This window comes from Sceloporus undulatus, chromosome 1 (assembly GCF_019175285.1).
Source record: "Sceloporus undulatus isolate JIND9_A2432 ecotype Alabama chromosome 1, SceUnd_v1.1, whole genome shotgun sequence".
NCBI classification, from domain to species: Eukaryota; Metazoa; Chordata; class Lepidosauria; order Squamata; family Phrynosomatidae; genus Sceloporus; species Sceloporus undulatus.
The window spans coordinates 234,546,284-234,566,374 of record NC_056522.1 but is presented as its reverse complement, the minus strand read 5'-3'; the positions used below and the strand labels follow the sequence as shown (position 1 = coordinate 234,566,374).

Genomic DNA, 20,091 nt, shown 5'->3' with positions numbered 1-20,091 from the left:
TGGACAAGATGAACCAGGAAGTGTGCTGTCTTCACCTTGCATGTATCTGCCAAAACTCAGACCTAGAGTTAGTGTGATGAGTCCCATGATTGGAATATTGCAACTCAAGGGTATAAGCTGTTCCAAAAATAATAGATGTGGTAGAAGAGGAGGGGGAGTAGCATTACAAGTCCAAGACAAATTCACTTGTACAGAAATGGGAGTGATCAGAGTGGATAAGCTGAGAGCATCTGGGTAAAAATAAACAGAGAAATAAATAAATGCAACATTGTGGTAGGAGTTTACTACAGAGGTGGTGGATGATGCTTTTCACAAACAAAGAGATCTCAAAGATGAAAGAAGTAATTCAGGGGGAATTCAGTTACTCCGATATTTGCTGAAATACTAACTTTGCTAAGCAGGGGTTCTCCAACAAATTCTTAATGTGTTTTTCAGATAATTTCTTATTTCAAAAGGTACGGGAAGGAAGAAGGGGATCAGCAATCCTGGACGTGATCCTAACCAATAGGGAGGAGTTAGTCACTGCAATATTTTAGGGGGAAAGTGACTACGTAATGCTAGAATTCACAATTGTGGGACAGGGCAAAGAAAAGTATAGTCAAACATAGACCTTGGATTTCAGGATTTTAATAAATTTATGGAATTATTGGGTTGAATTCCATAGCTAGACATGCTAAAGGAAAATGACACCCAGCACAGATGGCAATTCTTGAAAGAGTTGCAAAAAGCACTATCACAAACAATTCCATGGGATACAAAACATGGGTAACATCTGAAAGAGCCAATGTGGCTGCACAGCAAACTCACAGAGAAAGAAAATGGAAAAAAAGAAGTATGTACAGTATATAGACTGGAAGGAAGGACAAATCACCAAGTGTAGTCCAGGTTTGCAAGAATAGTATAAAGAATCCTAATGGTCAGAATGAGTAGAGACTGGCTAGGAAAGCAGGGAACACTAAAACAGGGTTTTTTAAAATACATGTGAGGCATGTGAATCACCAAGGAGACAGTGGGATTGCTGTTCAATGGGACTGGTAAAATGCTAACAGACCACAACGAAAAGGTAGCACTACTCGATATCTACTTTGCTTTAGTTTCCCCCCCCAAAAGAGAAATATGTGCTTCAATATAGCAGCAGAAACCTGGGCAGTGGATCTGAACTGCAAATCAAGGCTGATAGAGGGTTAGTCAGGAATCACCTGGCTAACCTAAATGAGTACAAATCTGCAAGGCTAGATGTACTGCATCCCAGTGTATTGAAGGAACCTGCTGATGTACTTTCGGAATTGTTTGCCATCTGTTTTGAGAAGTCTTGAAGAACAGGTGAGGTGCCAGAAGACTGAAGGAGGACAAATAATGTCTTGTTTCCCCCCCCCAAAAGAGTAATAAATAAATAAATAAATAAAAAGTTCTAGGACATCAATAAAAGGAAGAATATTAGAACATATTATACAGAAGTCTTTCTGCAAGTATCTCAATGACAGTGCAGTGATATGTAGGATCCAGCAATGGGTTTGGCAATACCGGCAAACTAATATATCTTTTTTTGATCAAATCACTAGTTTATCAGATGCTGGGACTGCTGTGAATGTCATTTATCTGGATTTTATCAAAGCATTTGATAAAATTCCTACATAATACAGTGCACCCACACCATATGAGGACATGCCATACACACCTTTCAGCTTATGCGGAAGCCCGCCACATGAAAAAAAATAGCACACATGTCTGTGCCATGAATGCTGAGTCATTGTTTCCAACAGGGCTCGAGCATATGCGTTTTTTGCCTTATGTAGAGGAGGGGGTCAGGAACAGATCCCCCACATAAGAGAAGGTCCCACTGTATTTTGATTAGCAATCTGATTAAATATGGAACAAAAACACTATCAGACAGATCTATAATTGGTTGGAAAAGTCATAATCAACCACTCTTCAAACTGGAAAGAGATTTCCAGTGGCATGTCTCAGGATTTTATACCAGGGCCATTACCCTTCAACAATTTTATCAATGATTTAGATGATAGGGCGGGGGAGGGGGGTCGTTATCAAGTTTGCAGGTGACATAAAACTGGGAGGGTGGCTAAAATATTGGAAAATAGGAACAGAATTCTAAAGGTCCTATATAAACTAGAAATTAATCAAATGAAATAGACAAATGCATAATTCTACCTTTAGGCCACCAAAAAACCAAACACACAGATATAGGATAGGATACATGGCTCAACAGTACTACTTATAGGATACACTGCTCAGCAGAACAACATGCATAAAGGACATTATAATTATTGTTGATCATAAGCTGAATATGAAGTATCAGTGTGATGGTGCAGCAAAGAAGGTAAACATTGTTTTAACTTGTATTTATAAAAGCATAGTTTCCAAGTCAGGGGAAGGAATGGTCCCACTATATTCTCTACTAGTCAGGCCTCATTTGGTGTACTGCATTTAGTTCTGGGCACCTCATTTTAATAAGGATATACACAAGTTGGATCAGGTTCAGAAAAGGGCAACAAGGATGAGAAAAGGTATGGAAAAAAATAATATGGAGAACCAAACATATGAGGAAAGGTTGAAGGAGTTGAAGTCATTCAGCTTGGTGAAAAGAAGATTGAGGAGTGGCATGATTACACTCTTTTAATACCTCAAAGACTACCACAAAGAGAAGGGGGTAGGCCTGATTTCTGCTGCCCAAGAGGGTAGCATAAGGTTTAACGTTTGGAGTTACAGGAGTGTAGATTTTGAATGAATATTAGAAGGAACGTTTGGACAGCAAGAGTGGTTTGCCAATTGACTAGAAAAATGGTAGATGTCTTCAAAGGGAGGCTTGATACATCCCCACTGATGATAATTAACCTGGATATTCTGCGTTGAATCAGAGGTTGGACTTGACAGCCCATAAGGATGTTTCCGACTATGATTCTATGACTCTTAACAATATTACTAGATCAGTGCATTCAGCCAGAGTAGTGTACTGGTTTGTCAGAACACAGTTCTGGAGATCAAGGTTCAATTTCCTTCTTGACCACGGAAGCCCATTTTGTGACTTTGAGTGAGTCACATACAGAAAACCCCATAATAAGTTTGACTTAGGACACCGTCACATGGGGGAAATCACAGAATTAAAAAGGCATTTTCCTGGGAAAGTCACATGATCACAGTAAAGATTTTCATACATACTGAGATCTGAGAGGACTTAATCCAGGAAGAACTGGGAACGCTCCAGCAATAAATCTTTCATGAGGAAATCCTGTGAATGGTTTGTTGCTGGAGCATTCCTGGTTCTTCCTGGGATAGGTCCTCTCTGATTGTGATGTGTGTGAAAACCTTCACTGTAATCATGTGACTTTCCTGGGAAAATCCCCTTTTAATCCCCTGATTTTCCCTGTGTGATAGTGTCCTTAGGGTTGCCATAAGTAGGAAACTACTTGAAGGCACACAAGCAAGAACAACAACAAAAACAGTAAAACTAAAAGCTACCAGAAATAGCAAACAAAGCTAAAGGTTTTTAATATACAGTACAACATAATTCTACAGCACCAGTGATAAATGGCAGGAGATATGCATTTCCTGTTCATAAACATTAGTAACATTTCACATTTTGATCTTTATTTTGTTTTGCTTCTGGTACTTCAGAATGAGATATTGCTTTAAAAAAAATCGAATAAAGCAATTTTAGAGTTTATTTCTGCTCCTGTAAACAAATGAGTGATCTTAGCTGATGATATTAGTAAAAGATGGTCTAACTATTTAATTTTTGATGGTGTGTTATCATTTAAGAATTTAATTTTAAAATTAATATCAAATGGGCTAACTGAACTTGTCAAACTTTTCCTATTTCATTATTTTCTATAAATTAGCTTTGTCCCACCAGAACATAGATCAGCTAAATCTGTTGTAATTTAATTAAGATCAGATATGATAATGCTAATGAAAATGAAAATGGCATCTACACTGCAGAATTAATAATAATAATAAATAAATAAAAATTTTATTTATATACCGCCCTTCCATCGATCAGGGCGGTGAACATTACAATAAAATCAAACACAATACAATAATATACACATATTAAAAACAAGTCAAAACCCCATCAGCCAACCATCTTGCCGACCAAAGAGGGAGGAAGGCCATCAGGAACTCATTTGGGGAATGCAGCTCGAAATAGGAAGGTTTTCAAGTCCCTTCTAAACTGAGCTAGGGAGATGGCCAAGCGGAGCTCTGTGGGCAGCATATTCCAAAGGGCAGGGGTGACGCTGGAATACGTCCTCCTTTTTGTGGAGGAGAGTCTGGTCCCTGGAACCCTGAGTAGTTGCTGCCCAGAAGTTCTGAGGGTGCGGGGCAGAATGTATGGGGAGAGGCGGTCCTTCAGGTATCCTGGGCCCAAGCCATAACTACCTTAAAAAATTGTAAATACCATAGTCACCATGAATATGCTGTAATTTCAGCTGCACTGCAGAATTAATGCAGTTTGACACCACTTTAACTTTCATGGTTCAATACTATGGAATTCTGGGAACTGTAGCTTTGTGAGATATTAGCTTTCTTTGTCAAAGAACTCTAGTTTCACAAGAAACTAAAAATGGCAGAAGCCCATAGCACTGATCCATGGCAGTTAAAGCAGTGTCATACTGCATTAATTCTGCAGTGCAGCTGAAATTACAGCATATTCATGGTGACTATGGTATTTACAATTTTTTAAGGTAGTTATCCTTATGAGTCAGCATAGTGTAGTGGTTTGAACAATGGAGTATGACTTTTGAGATCAAGATTGAATTGCTTGTTTAGCCCTGGAAACTTGCTGGGTGACCTTGGGCAAGTCACTTCTCTCAACCTAAGAGCAAAGGTAACCAGCAATTACCTTTGACTCAGCAAAGGCAACTCCTGCTCTGAGCAAATCTTGCCAAGAGAACCTCATTGATAGGGTTTCTGCAAATCAGATATGACATGGGGATGCTTTATCAGCAGATCAACTGATGAGATCCCCCTGATTAATCCATCTGCTTATTCGTAAGGCATTAAGTGATCTGTGTTGGTATGGATGGAAATTTCTCTCTCAAGGCCCAATATTCCAACCTACCTCTGCCTGCCTGCACCTTCAGAAGAATGGGGAAAGACAGAGAAATATTCCTGCCAATGATTCATTGCCCTTTGTTCTTCCTGTATGGGTCTTAAACCTGCTGTCTGTTTCTTTCTTGAGCAAGGCTGCCTGATGCTGTCTCCTAAGGCAGACTGTATTCCTGGGATCTGCTTCCATCTATGAATAGCCCCAGACAATGGTCTGCCTTTTCTGTGATTACTCAGACTGTCTTCCTTCCATCTAACATGTAACAAATACAACTGGAGTTAAACTTCATTGGCTAAAATTGCAAAGGCTGATAGACAAATTAACAAATGACAGACAGACAATGAAGCTAGGCTATGTAATAAAAAGAAATTAAAAAGAGAAAGACTGAACGAGATCAATACAAATGACACACACCCTCCCAAATATCATATCTCTTTCATGTTCAGCTACTATTACTGTTAAAGCTGGCAAACTCTTTCCCCTTAAATACTGGTGGAGATAACTGACTACGTGATTTCTGTGATTCACCTAACCTCTCTGCATGAACATGTGAGACTGCTAGTGAGATCCTTTCCTCAATAGAATTGTCAATGAGCAAGGTTCCTCCCTCTTTCTTCTCTTCTGCATCACAGTATGTCTTTCTTATACCATTGAGGTACAGACACATTCTCATTTTTTCCTAATTATTTTTTATGACTGGATCTCCCTATGTGTCTGAAGCACTCTGGACTGTGCCATTCTAATCCAGAACTGAATAATCAAGCCAAGGAAATCAGATCTAGAGCTGTTGGAAATAAGTTCAAAAACTGTATTTGTTTTGTTAGTTCGCTGTATCAGTTGCACAAACCTACCAGTTTCCACTTTTTTAAAAGAAAGGATGCAATTTGGACTTTTTAAAAAACAAAGATGGAATCAGTACTTTGGTAGTACTGAATCCTATAAACTGTAATCTAAGGAAGTAGATCAAGTCTAAGAAAGTTTATGCTACAACTTCTTTCATACAGTTAGTCTCAAAGATTCTACAAGATCCCTTTGTGTATAGCCTGTAAGTAGTAATAACTTTTGTATATAAAGTTTCCTTACCTTTGGATATGGATACTGCTTTCCTCTAGGATAAAGAAATCCAGTGAAGCGAGGAATAACCATGTTTGGTACTAAAGAATCATTTATCATAAGAAACGCCAGCCTCTCTCCATCAGGTGACCACCAATGAGTAATATGAGAATGAAGCAGCTCCTCTGGGAGAGAAAAGAAGTTCTTAAAACCCAGGGAATTGGCAACTGGGGCACACAATTCACATACAAAGATCCCAGTTTACTTGCAGAATAGAAAAAGACTCATGCTGGATCACACCAAAGGCCTGTATGGTCTTTGTCCAACAAGATGCCTGGGGGAAGCTCACAAGCAGGGTATAAAGGAAATAATTCCCTCCTATTTGTGCATGCTAGCAACAAATATATGCACAGTGATAGCCTACACTTTCTTTGGTATGGAGGGAGATATATATTTATCATGACCATGACTCTCTGATAGCCTTTAACCTTCTGCTTGTTTGGAGTCCCACTGAAGACCACTTCATATACTAGTTTATTTACTCATCTTCCTGCTGCTTTTAAACTTATTATCTTATTCAGATAGACAAGAAAAAAGAAAGGAAAAGAAAATGATAGAGAAGACCACAGTCCTTTATACTACTCAGCAATGAAAAATCTGAGACCTTACATATCCCACTGAGTTTGTATGTATTTTACAGTATGAAAAGGTTAGAGATGCACCAGAATCTTTGAGGGTGTCTGACAATCTGTTGGAAGTTTATGTCTCTCTTTATACAATCAGTAAATAACAGGGAAGATTTTTTTTTGAAAAAAATGCTAAATAGGATCATCACGTCTTCACTGCCCTGCATGAACTGTAGTTTCTTTGAGCTTATGTCTATAACTATACAATACATTTAGGGCAGTAGTGTTAATTGTGCATTTCTATAAGATTTTGATATACCCAGTAAAACTATACATGATTCAGGAGTAGCTGTGTTGGCCATACAACAAAATCCAATAACATCTAAAATCCACCAAACAGTGGGCCAACCAAAATGCACAATATGTATGTTGCAGCTTTTGAAGTTCCACCAGCCTCTTCATCAGGCATACTCCTGTATTGTTTTAAACACATTTCCTGATGAAGAAGTCCATGGAGCGTCAAAGCTTGCAACATGTATATTGTGCATTTTTGTTGACCCAATAGAAATATTACTGTTTGGTGGACTTTGGATGCTATTGGACTTAAACATGATTATGTATAGTAATAGTGCTATCATAAAAATAATGGTAATTAAAATAAGTTGTCTATTGCCTTCAGGTCAACCTCAACTCATAATGACCTTGTGAATAGACACTTTCAAGATACCCTATCCTTTCTGATTATATCTGGAAGACTCAGGGCTATGTCCTCCTTAATTAAGTCTATCCATCTGATATGTAGTCTTTTTCTCTTCCTACTGCTTCTTACCTTTCCAAGCTTTGTTATCTTTTCTAGTGAACCATGCCTTCTCATATGGCCAAAGTACAATAGCCTCAGTTTAGTCATCTAGGAATAGTTCAGACTTGATCCTTTCTAGGAAGTACTTGTTTGTCCTTTTAGCCATCTTACGGCATCCTCAGAATTCTTCGCCAGCACCACATCTCAACTGAACTTATTTTCTTACTTTCTATCTATCTTCACCATCTAGCTGTCATATTCATACACAGAAATGGGAAATATGATGGCATGGACAATCTTAACTTTAGCATTCAATGATATCATTGCACTTCAGGAACTTCATGGCTACCCTTCCAATTCCTAGTCTTCTTCTGACTTCTTGACTGAAATCACCATTTTGATCAGTGACCAATCCAAGGTACGGGAGGTCTTTAACTATTTCAATTTCCTCATTGTCTACACTGAATGTATGTAAATCCTCTGTCATCATCATTTTTGTTTTCTTAATGTTCAACTGTAAACCTGCCTTAGCACTTTCTTCTTTGACTTTCCTTAGCAATTGTTTCAAGTCTTTTTTTATTTGCTGCTACAATTCAAAGATATAGCTGTCTTAATCTGTAGAATCAGTATGTACAGAGTTCTTGTAGCATCTTTCAGACTAACTAAAGAAAGAAATTGGCAGCATGAGTTTTTGTATATTTAAGTCTACTTCCTCAGATGCATTTGGTGGAGTGGTAAGCAAGGGACAGACTTACATGTGCCCTAGGTGTGTGAGAATGTCAATTTGAATTTGGGGATCTGTCTCTGATAATGTCACCAGGAATCTTTCTTAGGTCTCCAGCTTTAGCCCTGAAATTTCAGGACATGTGATTTGCTTGACCTGGCAACTCTAAACTGCTGTACTGCATACATGCTTGCAAACCCTAGAAATGTCCAGGCTTGTTACTAAAAATATAGCAATAGACAATAAACACTATAATTTTCAGGACTGTTACTAAAAAAGATGAACATGTTTTGTCTTCTGTTCCATTTCCCATTCAATTTTTCATCTCAAAGGAAGAGGATAAAGAGGATTTTGAGAGTTTAAATGATTGCTAACAAAGCCTTTGCTTACTTCATATGTGTAGCATGCTATTATTATAAGTGCATACAATTATGAAAGGAATCTTTAAAGGTAAAAGAACAATCAACAGCATTGTCCTAGAATGAATAGGTTTTTCCCAGAGAAATTGAACAAGTACATTTACAATGCCCCCTGTGTTTATAAGAAAACTAAAGTGTATTTGTGCAACTTACCTTCATATAACCAGTCTGCAATTCCATTAAACACAATTCCTTCTTTTCCAGATGATGTTAGTCGCAAAGAGCTACTCTTTACATCAGGTTGGTAGTAGATGTTATTTTCAAAAATATAAATCTAAGTTTGGCAAGAAAGAAAAAGATTTTACAGATGTCAGTAAATGTTTTCCTGTTTGGTGACAGAAACACATTTTTATGTAACATATGTAGCCAAGCAACATCAGAATGTAGTCAAGATGGCAAAACGTATGAATGAGGAAGAACAGGGAAATTAGTAGAGGCTGTAGCAGTTTGCTTTTGCTGAGTCTGTTGAGAAGGGCATGATTCCACCCTGAGTTATTGAGCATAAATTCCTTTTCCACTTTGAATACAATTTGCAGTGGTTGAAGTAAACTAAAGACAAAGAGGGAAAGTGGACAGAAAAATCAGGACATTTTAAAAGCAATTGAAAAAGTGGGACAACATGACTAATCAAGACTGTCTTTGACAAACTGGGACAACTGGAGCTATGTTTTAAAGGAGAAAATACAAAATACATGTCTATAATAAGATGAACCCCAACAGAAAAAACGTTCAAAACAATGACACAAACACACACAAACACATACACACACACACACAACATTTCTTTATATATTGACCATCGTTTTACTTGCTTTGTCATGTTTGCCTGTTTAGTTAAATAGGCCATTGGCCAGGTGTTAAGTGTCATTTGTCAATAGATAGTGGACTAATCTTCTTTCTTAAAATTATATCAAGCCCCCCCCCAAAAAAACCCCAGCATGTGTATGGTGTTAAAAGATGTATTTCTATTTCAATAGCCTCTAATACTACCATATATGTAATACCTGTATAATAATAATAATAATGTAAATGAAATCACTTAGTTCTCTGCAGGGCATGTCCTTGGATTTTTTTTATTTCTATTAAGATGTACATTTTGGGCATTGCCTCAAAATAGAGACTGACAAGATTGAAATAAGGTACTTAGTGGAAGCAGACCATCTATTAATTCCTTTCATGCGTGCAAATTCGAAGGTATCTCCTGATTAATTTTGACAGTACAAACAAAAGGGAATTGCTGATGTACATCAAAGGCTTAATTTTAGAGCACAGAAAGAAGATTCAAAGTAGATTGGACCAAAGGCCTGTATAGTCCAGGCTTCTGTTCATGTAATGTTCAGCCAGTTAACATTAGGACACAGCAAGAACATTTTTGGGGTTCCCTTGCCCACAATCGCACACCTCTAGTAGAGGTGTTCTACTCCATAAAAGAGCCTGTTGTTCATGAGAGAATTCGGTTTGCTTAGTAGAATGTTAGAAAAGGATCATGTAATATGGTCTGACAATTCTATTTTCCTGGAAGTCCTACAGTGGTGGGCATACTGTTAGTCACATATATAAGCTTAAGTCCAGCATACACCTGTATGTCAAAGTAGACATCTTCTTTCATGTGACTGATTTACAGAGGTGATGACATTTTACTTGCTTGGACTGTTTCAGCTTGTCAGTTATGTTTAAGAAGTTTATCGCACTTACCTTAGAATGGCCCCTGAGCATTCTTAAAGGGGCCGTTCTGGGGTCGGGAGGCGGCGGGGAATGCTGTATACTGCACAGTGAGAATGCTGCTGCTGCCACCGCCAAGCGTTCCCCTTCCGTTCTGGGAGCTTTCTGTTCCGTTCTAGAGGCCGATTTTCAAGAACGCTTGAGAAAGCGTTCCTGAAAATTGGCCCTGGGGAATGCTCCCAGAACGGAAGGGGAACGCTCAGCAGCGGCGTTCTCGCTGTGCGATATATAGCGTTCCCTGCTGCCTCTCGTCCCCAGAACGGCCCCTTTAAGAACGCTCAGGGGCCATTCTAAGGTAAGTGCAATAAACTCCTAAGTGTGCCTCTGCCTCTCTGTAGGTACCATCATCATCATCATCATTATGCTTTATTTATATAGTGCTGTAGATTTACACAGCACTGTACATACAAACAATAAAATGGATAAAGTAAACCTGCCCATGGCGTACAATCTAAGAAATAATAGCATAATACATATAAATAATACATGAGGTCTTTAGCATGGCTCTCTATTGATCTAAAATGATGTCTCTCCATTTATGAAATAACAATTTTGGACTGTTCTTTATCGTGCCAATTAATTTTTGAGGCCTGGTGCTACTCCCTGGAAAAAAACTACACAACTGTACATCAGAGCAGTGGTCTCCGCTGGCATGGGTTGGAGGCCACTGCCACACTCTAATATGCTACCATTATAACACATATCAGTCTGTGTAAGGACACAGCATCTGTTACAGTACTACATTCTATCCTTCTTGGGTTTTTGGGAGCTTCTGCTACACTTCAGACTTCAAACTTTTTGCTTCACATTTTCTAATACTGTTTGCTCTTTGTGAGGTCCAGTTTTTGGGACCTTGTTTGCATCTCCACCCGTGAGTATCTAATCATCTTCTGAGCTCACAGAGATGTGAACACCTCCAGAATGGGAATGTTTGGTCCAGGTGGGCTGACAAGTATTAAATGGTTGAGCAAACAGAGCATGTGCTGTGGTCTTCTTGCTACAGCAGCTGAAGACAACAGGCCTGGAATAATCACATCAGATTGCCAGATCTTGAGAACATTATGTTCTTGAATCATTGGACTGGCTGTGCTTTGGTCTGAGATGCTGTAACAGAAAATTTGGAAAAGGGTAATATAATAATAATAATAATAATAATAATAATAATAATAATACGGATTTATTTATATCCTGCCCAATCACATGGAATCCGGGTGGGTTACAACAATAGAGGAGTACAATGTAATACAACACAATTCAAACAACATCAAAAGAATACATTACAAATAAATAAAGGTCATAATTAATCCCTTCCCTCCCCAGCACAACTCCACTCAATTAATATTAAATAAATTGAAACAAAATACAAACATATCATAATAGCATAATAAAAATGAAGAAAGTATAAAAAATACAAATTACAAAACACAATACATAACATAATAATAGTTAAAGAATTACATAACATATAATCAACTAACAATAATTGACTCTGGCTAGAGGGGAAATACACACACACACACACACACACACACACACACACACACACACAAAATATCAAGCAACAATAAAACAGTTATAAAGAGCACTATAGTCCATGTACCCTCACAGTCATTATAAAATATAATTCCTCATAATTAATAAAAAAAAACCCAACTATAATTAGTTGTAGGGTTGCCATAATTGTCCACTAAAACCTGGGACAAAATGTAGGACAAAATCTAGACCAAACTGTAGGACAACCACAGGACAAAACTCAGCCCAAAATGTAGGGCACTTAAGGTCCTCCATTTTTCTTGGCTCAATAGAAAGTCAAACTTTCTGCTTCTGCTTCTGCCTGCCTCGTAGCGGATTTCCACATCCCTAGATGTTAAAGGGGCAAGGGGCACTCTCACTGCCTTTGCTGAGCTGCCCCCTAAATTAGACATGTTCACAGCAAAGTTAAACAATCCATTGTTTGCCAGGATCATTCAAACAACCAATTATACTGTCCTGATGGTCTTCATTAATGTACCAAGGTTATGATTTATTTCTGATCAAATTGCAGTAGTGCTTTCTTTCTTTCTTCATTTATTTATTTATTTATTTATTGGCAACATGTCAGCTGCCTAAAAGGCAGGAATTTACTGCACTAAGTACACACCTAAAGCCTCTATCCAGCAAAGAAGGGGTAGAATAGAAGAAGTGTAAGAGCCACTGCAACATTCCCTCTGAAGGTTCGAGTCATGGCCTATGACATTGGAACGGGATAGAAATGGGCCAGAACTATGGGCAGGATATGATGGGGCTGGTTCATGGTATTCTGCCCAGTGTGTAGAGGCTCTAGGTCAGTCTACTGGATAAATACATAATAGTTTTATGTTAAAGATTGTAAGGGTTTCTAAAGGTGCAACCCTTATAGACTTGCCTGAGACATATCTCTGAATAGAAATGTATATAACTGCCTTGTAAACTACCTAAATGCTTTTTAAACCTTCATTTGTAGTCACCTATTAAATTACTAATATAATTCTAGTAGGGGAAAGCTGAGACAGGTTGCCTTCTTTCCTGTACACCTTTCCTTTCATGAGCATTTTGTAACAAACAAACAAACCCCTTTTTTCTGTTTTTTACTTGATGATGTTTCTCTGTCATTTGACCTCTTCTGCTTCACTTTCACAGTTCTTTTTCCCCATACTGAACATTTTATATTACTGGTTGTTGCACCCTATATGATTTTGTTGATGCCACAACAAAATGCCACTAATGACAAATTTGATATGATCATTATGTTGCTGATGAGTATTAGAGAGGTTAATTTCCCCCTCTTTCAGTCTCTTTCTATATAAGAGAAGAAAACATTTCCAGAAGTTTCTGCCACAAAATTATAACAAGGGTTTGTCTGTGCAATGTTGTTGTGTTGTCTTCCATATTTCAAGCAAGCGTTTTTGGGTTAAAAAAATCGAAAAACCACTCTATTTGTAAAAAAATACTTTTTTTGTGCAAAGCAACAACAAAAGTATACTTATGTGTGCAGTATATACTCTTGCCCAGGAGTGACAAAATCTCATAGAGGACAACAATTTTAATAAGTGGTTCCATGTATCAAGAATCCTGTTGTGAGAATATATTAATAAAAACTTGGATTCATATAGTGCTTTGCTGCTTTCATGTGTAGAAATAATTTCATATGCAGTAGCTAGCTGGAATCCTTAAAATAACTCTAGATGCCTGTAAACATACATGTTGACCTGAAATATCAGTATTAGAGGCAACCATGTGCACTGAGACCAGAAAAAGAGTATGTCTGTCTAGCAACTGCATCAGATGCATTATTTGCAAATGAAATATTGGACTCAAAGAATATTTAATGAAATCCTAGATTTCATAATGACACTGCAGAACCGTGAAAATGCCATGCTCTTAAAACTGTTAAAAGAGAAGGTGCTAATATGGTATCATACAGTATTCTCATAAATTTATCAGTGGCTTTGTGCCCAATTTTTTTTTGACGTGATGATAAGAAATAAATTGAAAAAGGCAAAAGGTGGAACCAGCTACACTATCTTGCATATTTTATTTCATTTTTAAAAGAAAAAAAATTCTCCTTTTTAGTTCCTATGACTGGAAACATCATCCTACTCAGAAATAAATCCAAATACATTTTGTGCAGCTTACATTTAGGTAGATAACAATATGACTGTAGCCTAATACATTTGATTGCAATTAATTAATAGGCCAGAAACATTGAAATATTTGGAAATACACTAATAGATTCATATTCTGAGGTTACATCATAAAGATAGTACCCTCTGGTACTTCTATTCATGTAACATTGTTGTTATTTCGCAAGTAAAATGATAGAAATGAATAGGATTAAAGGGAGTTTAAATTGTGATAGTTATCACATGTGCTTAGTGATACTGTGAATAGTAAAGTGGTCTGTTGTACTAAAATATTATAGTCCAAAAAGGATTATTTGATGGTTTACATTTTTAGTTTCATAATAAAGAGGCATAAAATAAGCATGACATAATTGTTTGGGATTTATAGACTCATAGAGCTGGAAGAGACCACAAGGGCCATCCAGTCCAGTCTTCTGCCATGAAGGAATACACGATCAAAATTCCATGTCAAACAGCTCTTATTGTCAGGAGGTTCATCCTAATGTAGTTTGTAGTTTGAATCCATTGCTCTGGGTCCTGTTCTCTAGAGCAGAAGAAAACAAGCTTGTTCCAGGCTTGAAATAACACCCCTTCAAATATTTAAACAGGGCTATCAAATCACCTCTCAACCTTGTCTTTTCCAGGCTAACATTCCCAGGTCCCTAAGTCTCTCTTCATAAGGCATGGTTTCCATATCCTTCATCATTTTGGTTGCCTTCCTCTGGACATGCTCTAGCTTTTCAACATCATTTTTGAATTGTGGTGCCCAGAACTGGACACAATTTTCCAGGTGAGGCCTGACCAAAGCAGAACAGGGTGCTACCGTGACTTTATCCACATCATTCCCATCATCTATCAAGTTGGTAGTTTTATCAAAAAGAAGAATAAAAGAGAGAGATCAGGTTAGTTGGCATGACTTGTTTCTCAGAAAACCATGTTGATGTTTAGTGATTAGGGCATTCCCTTCCAAATGTTCACAGACTCTCTGTTTAATGATCTTTAATTTGTCTGTTGACGTCAAAGGGATTCTGGGTGTATGGATTATGGATTATCTAGATTGATTTTAGTCTGCCTTGCAGTATCCTGCCTGGCTATGGGACTCAGACCTTTTTGGTCATACTGGTTGACAATCTACATGGCTCTGGAAAGTGGACAGGAAATACTTTCCTTGATGATTCGGTCAGATATCCTGCTGGTTTTGGGTTGCATTGACTATGACATCCTTTTGATGCTTCTGCCTAGGAAGAGAGTTGATGGCAATGTTTCATGGTGACACAGGTCCCACTGTGAAGGGCCATTTGAGAATTTAGTGCTCAATTATTATCGTGTCTCTCATGTTATTTAATATAAGCTGCCCCTCTGTGTTCATGGATCTGCATCCATCAGATTCAACAGTGAGGTCTTCGTATCTGCTGCAATTTGGTTCCAGGAACCCCCATGGATATCAAAATCCATGGATGTTCAAGTCCCATTTATCTGCTATAGGATAGTAAAATAGGATATAACATGGCAAAATCAAGATCTGCTTTTTGAATTTTTTATTATTACAGGGCGCCCTTCCCTTATGCAGGGGATCCATTCCAGACTCCCTGTAAGGGAGTGTAAGGGAAGTTCTGTGAATGCTTGAGCCCCATTTAAAACAATGAAGCTCCTGCATGAAGCAACAACAGCAAGGTGCACATGCCCACGGGTACATGCGCCATTGCCTTTCATGGCACATAAAGCACGCTTATGTATGATGCGGGTGCACTGTATGTTCAAGCCATGGATGGTTGAATCCATGGATGCAGAGTTTGTGGACGGAAGGCCACTGTATATGTGAACCATCTGGGACTATTTGCACAGAGTATATATACAGTTGTGAGGCCATCAATATATCCATATCAAACACTTTTATGTCTCATTTCAATCTAAATCAAGGTATGATTATCTTGTATTAAAATATTGTATGCTATTGGTAATGGACAAAATGAAAACAAATACATTGGAGCTGAATTCAGAAAAGATAAAAGGTATCACTGGTTGGTTGAAAGGCAGATCAGGGGACAAAGATTTAACCAGTGCAGGAAGTGTTTATACTTTTCCTGAAGGCTCAGGTTTGCAAGCTGCCCTGAACCTGAATGCCAAATGTTTACTTTGCAAAGCTGAGGTCAGCACTTCCACTGTTTTCAAACTATTTTGATGTTCCCTGGTTACTGTGAAGATTTTAAAAGGCATTAATATTGCATTTATTTTAATAAATTTATTTTCTTTCATTCATTTAAAATTTTAAGCTTTTTTAAACAAATATTTTAATCATGTCTGTTAGATGGCTTGAGAATTTTATTTTAAATGGAAAAATGTGGTGGACATTACCTGTGGTGGAGAACTTCTGGGAAACACTGCATAAAACAATCTGTAAGATCTTGGGTATAACTTTCAAATGTGCTCTTGAACTGTACCTTCTTAATATGCTACAAAGTATACTTATAAAGGATAGGCCTAAGTATTGGAAAAATATATTATATATGGTATTAGTGGCTAGAATAATCCTTGCACAAAATTAGAAATCCAAAGAGATGCCTTCAATAGACAGTTGGATGCTTAAAATGTTGGTAGCTTCTGAACTAGATAGGACATCAAATGCAATTGATGAGGACGCTAATGAAAAACAAAAGAAATGCTGGCAGGTTTTTTTTTAACATACTGTGAAGAAATCTGGAGCTGTACAAATATAGAAACTTAAGAACAGAATTTTGAACTATTATTATTATTAACCTTTATTTATAACTAGAGACACTGTGGATTTAATCTCTTAAGGACACTCAATATACCAAAGAATTTGAGACATACCTTGATCTATCAGAGGAAGAAGTGGATAAACATAATTTAATATCTCACACCATTTAGACCATGTATTTGGAAGATATAGCGCTTCATTTGAGCAGATAAATCTTAATGGTTTAAAATCGTTTTTATTGTTTTACAAAAGTGTAAACTAATATAATATGCAATATAACTTTGAGGGACGGGGGGTGGGGGTATAGGGCATTTAAGTAACTAATAAGTAACAATATTTGTTATTCTTTTCTTTTAAATAATAAACGATTTTTTAAAAAGAACTAGAAAAAAATAGGGAAAAGCTGTAAAGAATAAATAAAAAAAGATAAATGAACTGCATCCCTTCCTGGAGATATCTGATCTTTCCACTGTGACACATGCCTTAATTACTGTCTGAACTATTATAATGCACTCTGCATGGGGCTGCCTTTGAAAAGTGCTCTTTCCACTATCTTATGATAAAAGACTCTACTTCCATGGTATCTGAGAAGAAAAGTAAATTTGCACTTCCTGTCTGTTTTCAGAACAGGCCTTAAAACTCAGAGTTTTTAATTGATGCCAAGTACTTTATCTTTGGCAGAATAGTTTCACTCATAAATAGAACAAACCCATTCATAATCAACAAAAAAATAAAATGTCAACATTATACTTCTGCCATGGAAAGGGTATTTTTACAATTTTAAAAACATGTAGAATTTCTGTTTCTCAATTATAAACCTAGCTGGAACTTTTGTTTTCTAAGTGAATGGAAACAAGTTTCTAACTAAAGTTTTATAGTTTTAGTGTGACCCATCTTGTAGGCTGCATGAATAAATACAACTGGATTAAGTAGAACACATCAAAGATAATGGAATTATTCATTGAAAGTTACAAGGATCAGTAGGCTTTGTGGCAAGTTGCCCTCTGCACATCAGATTTAATAGCATCTTAAAATTTAATGTTCCAGACTAATAGATAATATCAAAAGTCTGATGTCTTGATGTGGGGAGTACACAAAAGGTTCATTCTTAAATGGGACTTTTCTGTGATTTACAATATTGGAGGGGGTCACATTAATATTGCACATTTGGTTAGGGTATAAAACACCCAAAGCAAATAAAAAATATAAGCATCAAACTCTACTATTTATAAAAATAACATCTCTTGAGCTAATAATGTGAAGTTTTGCATCTATGATGTATATCCCAGTGGGCAACATGTAGACTGTAGACTTCATGTGCTGAACCATTTTTGCTCAAGGGCTTGCAGTCTCACACACTCATACCACCACCCCAGAAAAGAAGCATTTACTCTTGAACAGTGACATCTAATTTATTTTTAAGAAGCTGCATGCTCCTCCCCTAATTTCTTTACAAGTACATTCAAGTTTGCTCCAAATTTCTGGTATGCCTATCATATATTTCTTTCAGCAGACAGCATTGGTGGCACTGTCAGTGACGGTGTCCTGGCCAATATGCCCTCTGTTCCTTTTCCTCTCCATGGGAGAGAATTCAAAGTGCCATGGTATCATCCTGTGCAAGATGGGTCAGAAGTAACGCCTTCTGAAAAAAATATAGCTGCATATCTCTTCATTTGTGTACATCTACTCAGTTAATGACTGGTCTGTTGTATTTGTTATTGGTGAGCTTTTTAAAAACAACAACATTACAGAATATGGTAGGTGCGAGTTAGAACATATTTCCATTTTCAAAAAGGCAACAGAAAGGAATTTTAATGATTAAAAAACCCTACCAAGTTAGGACCGGTGTAAATGATATATCATTGGCTCACTCTCCAAAACTATGACATTGGAAGTTGAGGCTGATTGATAATGATATTAAGCAATATCCCAAATTCTTTCTGTTAATAACTACTCTTACATACAGCCACATTGGAATAGTAATCTAACTTGGGTCTCACTCTGGGGAAAAGTCAACATATAAATGAAATAAGATAAATAAATAAAATATCCATACTTTCACCTTATGATTCAGGAATCCTGATAGGGAGGGTGTACTGTCTGGGATCAGCATGGATGCTTCAAATTCATTCAGTTGTGTATTAAATTATGAAAAAAACTAGGTACTGCTGTGATGCTAAATTTTTCTCATTGCCATTATTAGTTGCCAAGAAGGGGTAAACAGTGAGACACAGACATCTCTTCTGATTCAGGAGGGATAAGAGTGATATTGGAGTGTGCATCTTGTAGCTAATTCTACCACTGGAATGTTGATACTAGTAATAAGTGTTGTAAAAGAGGAAATTTCACAAATATACATAAATACATGTCCCAATACATAGATGTAATATAAAAGCAAACAGTAGCATCAATAATTTTTATGAGCACTAAAGTAAACACTCACTTATGGTACAAATGCAAACATATATACTGAAAAGTCCTACTGAATTAAATGGAATGCACTACCAGTACTGTCACCTAAAGAATAACTCCTGGCCCAAATGTTTGCTCAAAATATACCCTGCTTTGTCTGCAAGCAGCCACACTGTCATCCAGCAAGCCATATTTGGCTTGCGCATATATATATATATATATATATCAAAGTGGGGCCCAAGGCAGCTAACATATATAAAACACAACATGCTGACATTTTGATTACTAAAAAGAGGAAGAGTTATTTGAACAACAAAATAGTGTAGGAGTAGAAGGTAACTGAGGCTCTGAAGAAATTTCTAATGGAACACTGACAGTGCCTAATGCCAGATGGAGAAGCATTATGAACAGTATGAAAGGTCCATAAAATGTGGCCATCTTCAGCATGGTCACTCCTAAATGAAAGTTATAAAGGATATATATATATACCTCTACTGTTTTGTTGTTTGAGGATCCTTCTTTTTACTTAAAGAAAGGGAGCACATAGACTCGAGAAAAAGAATCAAAGTGATTCCATTTGCTTTAAGAAGACTAGGAAGCTTATCATATGAACGTTAAAACCAGATCAAGTGTCCCAGGCTGCAGCCAGGACATGAAATGGAGGCAGGGATTGTCACATGCTAAATCGCAGCCGAATCACCGCCCAAGCTCTGCCAGCACTTTTTAAAAGCCGAAAAGTTTCCCCGGTGTGTGGCTGGGACCCGGCTTGGGCCTGGGCTGATGGTGGGTGGCAATTAGGCAGCAGTTTAGCATGCAATAACCCCTGCCTCCATCTCAGATCCCAGCTCATGTCCAGGATGCTTGTTCCAGTTTTAAAGTTCATCTGATAAGCTCCTAGAGTTGCAGATTCA

The 20,091-nt window shown here is 37.3% G+C and overlaps 1 protein-coding gene across 1 annotated transcript in view; it reads right to left on the bottom strand.

Moving 5' to 3' along the window:
• Window positions 1–20,091, bottom strand: part of DPP10 (dipeptidyl peptidase like 10) — a 285,461-nt gene that overhangs the window by 76,973 nt on the left and 188,397 nt on the right. Inside the window, exons 7-8 of the mRNA XM_042458561.1 lie at window positions 8,840–8,960; window positions 6,149–6,303 (exon numbers count right to left, since the gene is read on the bottom strand). Of these exons, the coding sequence (XP_042314495.1) occupies window positions 6,149–6,303; window positions 8,840–8,960 (276 nt within the window). The remainder of the gene's footprint in view (window positions 1–6,148; window positions 6,304–8,839; window positions 8,961–20,091) is intronic.